The sequence below is a fragment of the Parus major genome, chromosome 10 (assembly GCF_001522545.3).
Source record: "Parus major isolate Abel chromosome 10, Parus_major1.1, whole genome shotgun sequence".
Lineage (NCBI taxonomy): Eukaryota > Metazoa > Chordata > Aves > Passeriformes > Paridae > Parus > Parus major.
Genome location: NC_031779.1, coordinates 1673486 through 1675806, shown reverse-complemented (window position 1 = coordinate 1675806; position 2321 = coordinate 1673486). Strand labels below are relative to the sequence as shown.

The 2321-nt window shown below is 57.1% G+C and overlaps 1 protein-coding gene across 1 annotated transcript in view; it reads left to right on the top strand.

Annotated features, from left to right (window-relative positions):
- STRA6 (signaling receptor and transporter of retinol STRA6) overlaps positions 1-2321 on the top strand; it is a 21528-nt gene that overhangs the window by 6122 nt on the left and 13085 nt on the right. Inside the window, exons 4-6 of the mRNA XM_015638401.1 lie at positions 837-844; positions 1100-1266; positions 2190-2306. Of these exons, the coding sequence (XP_015493887.1) occupies positions 837-844; positions 1100-1266; positions 2190-2306 (292 nt within the window). The remainder of the gene's footprint in view (positions 1-836; positions 845-1099; positions 1267-2189; positions 2307-2321) is intronic.

Here is a 2321-nt window from a genome sequence, read left to right as displayed (position 1 = left end):
CGTCATTGTGGCGTCATCGTGATGTCATCATGATATCATCGTGATGTCACCGTGGTGTCATTGTGGTGTCACCCATGATATCATTCTGATGTCATTGTGACGTCACTCATGGTGTCATTGTGGTGTCATTGTGATATAATTGTGGTGTCATTGTGATATCACATGTGATATCACTGTGATGTCATTGTGTCGTCACATGTAATATCACTTGTGACATCAGTGTGACGTCAGTGTGACGTCAGAGTGGTGTCACGGCGGCGCCATTGTGATGTCACTGTGATGTCAGTGCTATGTCAATGTGATGTCAGCGTGATGTCATTGTGGTGTCATTATGATGTCACATGTGATGTCAGTGTGATGTCACTGTGATGCAACATGTGATGTCATTGCGATGGCATATGTGATGACATTGTGATGTCACAACGATGTCATGTGTGATGTCACTGTGATGTCAGTGTGTTGTCATTGTGATGTCATCTATGATGTCATTGTGATGTGACTGTGACTCACTGTGATATCACCTGTGATGTCACCATGATGTCACTGTGACGTCACATGCACTGTCATAGTGATGTCACCATGACGTCAATGTGATGTCACTGTGATGTGATGGAAACAATACCTGTGATGTCACCTGCAATGCCACATGATGTCACAGTGATGTCATATGATGTCACTGTGACGTCGCTGTGATGTCGATGTGATGTCACCGTGATGTCACTCGTGAGGCAACCCATGATGTCACTGTGATGTCAATGTGACACCACCATGATGTCAATATGATGTCACTCGTGATGTCACTGTGAGGCCAATGTGACCTCACCGTGACGTCACAGAGCTGACAGTGTGTTGTTTCCATGATGTCACCCTTGATATCACTGCAATGTCAATGTGATGTCACCATGATGTCACTGTGATGACAATGTGATGTCACATGACGTCACCGCTATGTCGATGTGATATCACCATGATATCACCCTTGATATCACTGCAATGTCAATGTGATGTCACCACGATGTCGATGTGACATCACCATGACATCACCATGATGTCACCGCCATGCCGAGGCCTCATTCCATGTTTTTCCCGCTTTTCCCAGAGTTCTGGAAGCTGCTGGCCCTGCTCTATTACCCGGCTCTCTACTGGCCGCTGCTGGCCTGCGCTGCCGCCCGGCGCCGCCGGGGCTACGCGGCCGGAGCTCTGCTGGCCTGGGGCCACTGCGGGGCCCAGCTGGGCCAGCGGCTGCAGTGTCCCCTGCGGCCACAGGTGGGGCTGGCACCGGGGGGGTGGCACCTCCTGGGGTGGCCTTGGGTGGCACCGAGTCCTGGGGTGGCCCTGAGCTTCCGTGGCGTCCTTGTCACCTCCTGGGGTGGCAACAGGGTGGCACTCAGGGGTTGTGGCTTCCTTGTCACCTCCCTGGGTGGCCCTGAGGGGTTGTGGCTCCCTTGTCACCACCTTGGGTGGTCCTGAGGTGGCACCGAGTCCTCCTGGGTGGCCCTGAGGGGTTGTCACTTCCCCGGGGCTACGCGGCCGGAGCTCTGCTGGCCTGGGGCCACTGTGGGGCCCGGCTGGGCCAGCGGCTGCAGTGTCCCCTGTGGCCACAGGTGGGGCTGGCACCGCGGTGGCACCGGGGCTTTGGCACCTCCCTGGGTGGTCCTGAGGTGGCACATTGTCCTGCAGGGTGGCACTGGGGGGTTGTCACCTGCCCAGGTGGCCTTGAGGGACTGTGGCTTCCTTGGCACCTCCCCTGGGTGGCCCTGGGGGATTGTGGCTTCCTTGGGTGGCCCTGAGGTGGCACCGCATCCTCCAGGATGGCCCTGAGGGGTTGTGACTCCCTTGTCACCTCCCTGGGATGGCACTGAGGAGTTGTCACCTCTCTGGAGCAGCTCTGAGGTTCCATGGCTCCCTTGTCACCTCCTTGAGTGGTCCTGCGTTGTCACCACCTTGGGTGGCCCTGAGATGGCACCGAGTCCTCTAGGGTGGTGGCAGTGTCCCTGTACCCATGATGTCCCCACAACGTCCCTATGATGTCCCCACGATGTCCCCGATGTCTCCTCAGGTGCACGGGCTGTACTCGGCGCTGTGCCACGTCCCCAGGGTGGCAGTGTCACTGTCCCCAATGTCCCCACGATGTCCCCAATGTCACCATGATGTCCCCAATGTCCCCACGATGTCCCCAATGTCCCCAGGTGCATGGGCTGTACTCGGCGCTGTCCCACGTCCCCGCGCTGCTGGCGCTGGCCCTGCTCAGCCTCTGGTACCCGGCACTGCTGATCCGCAGCCTCCGGCAGCGCCCGGAGCCACAGGTCGGACACCGGGAA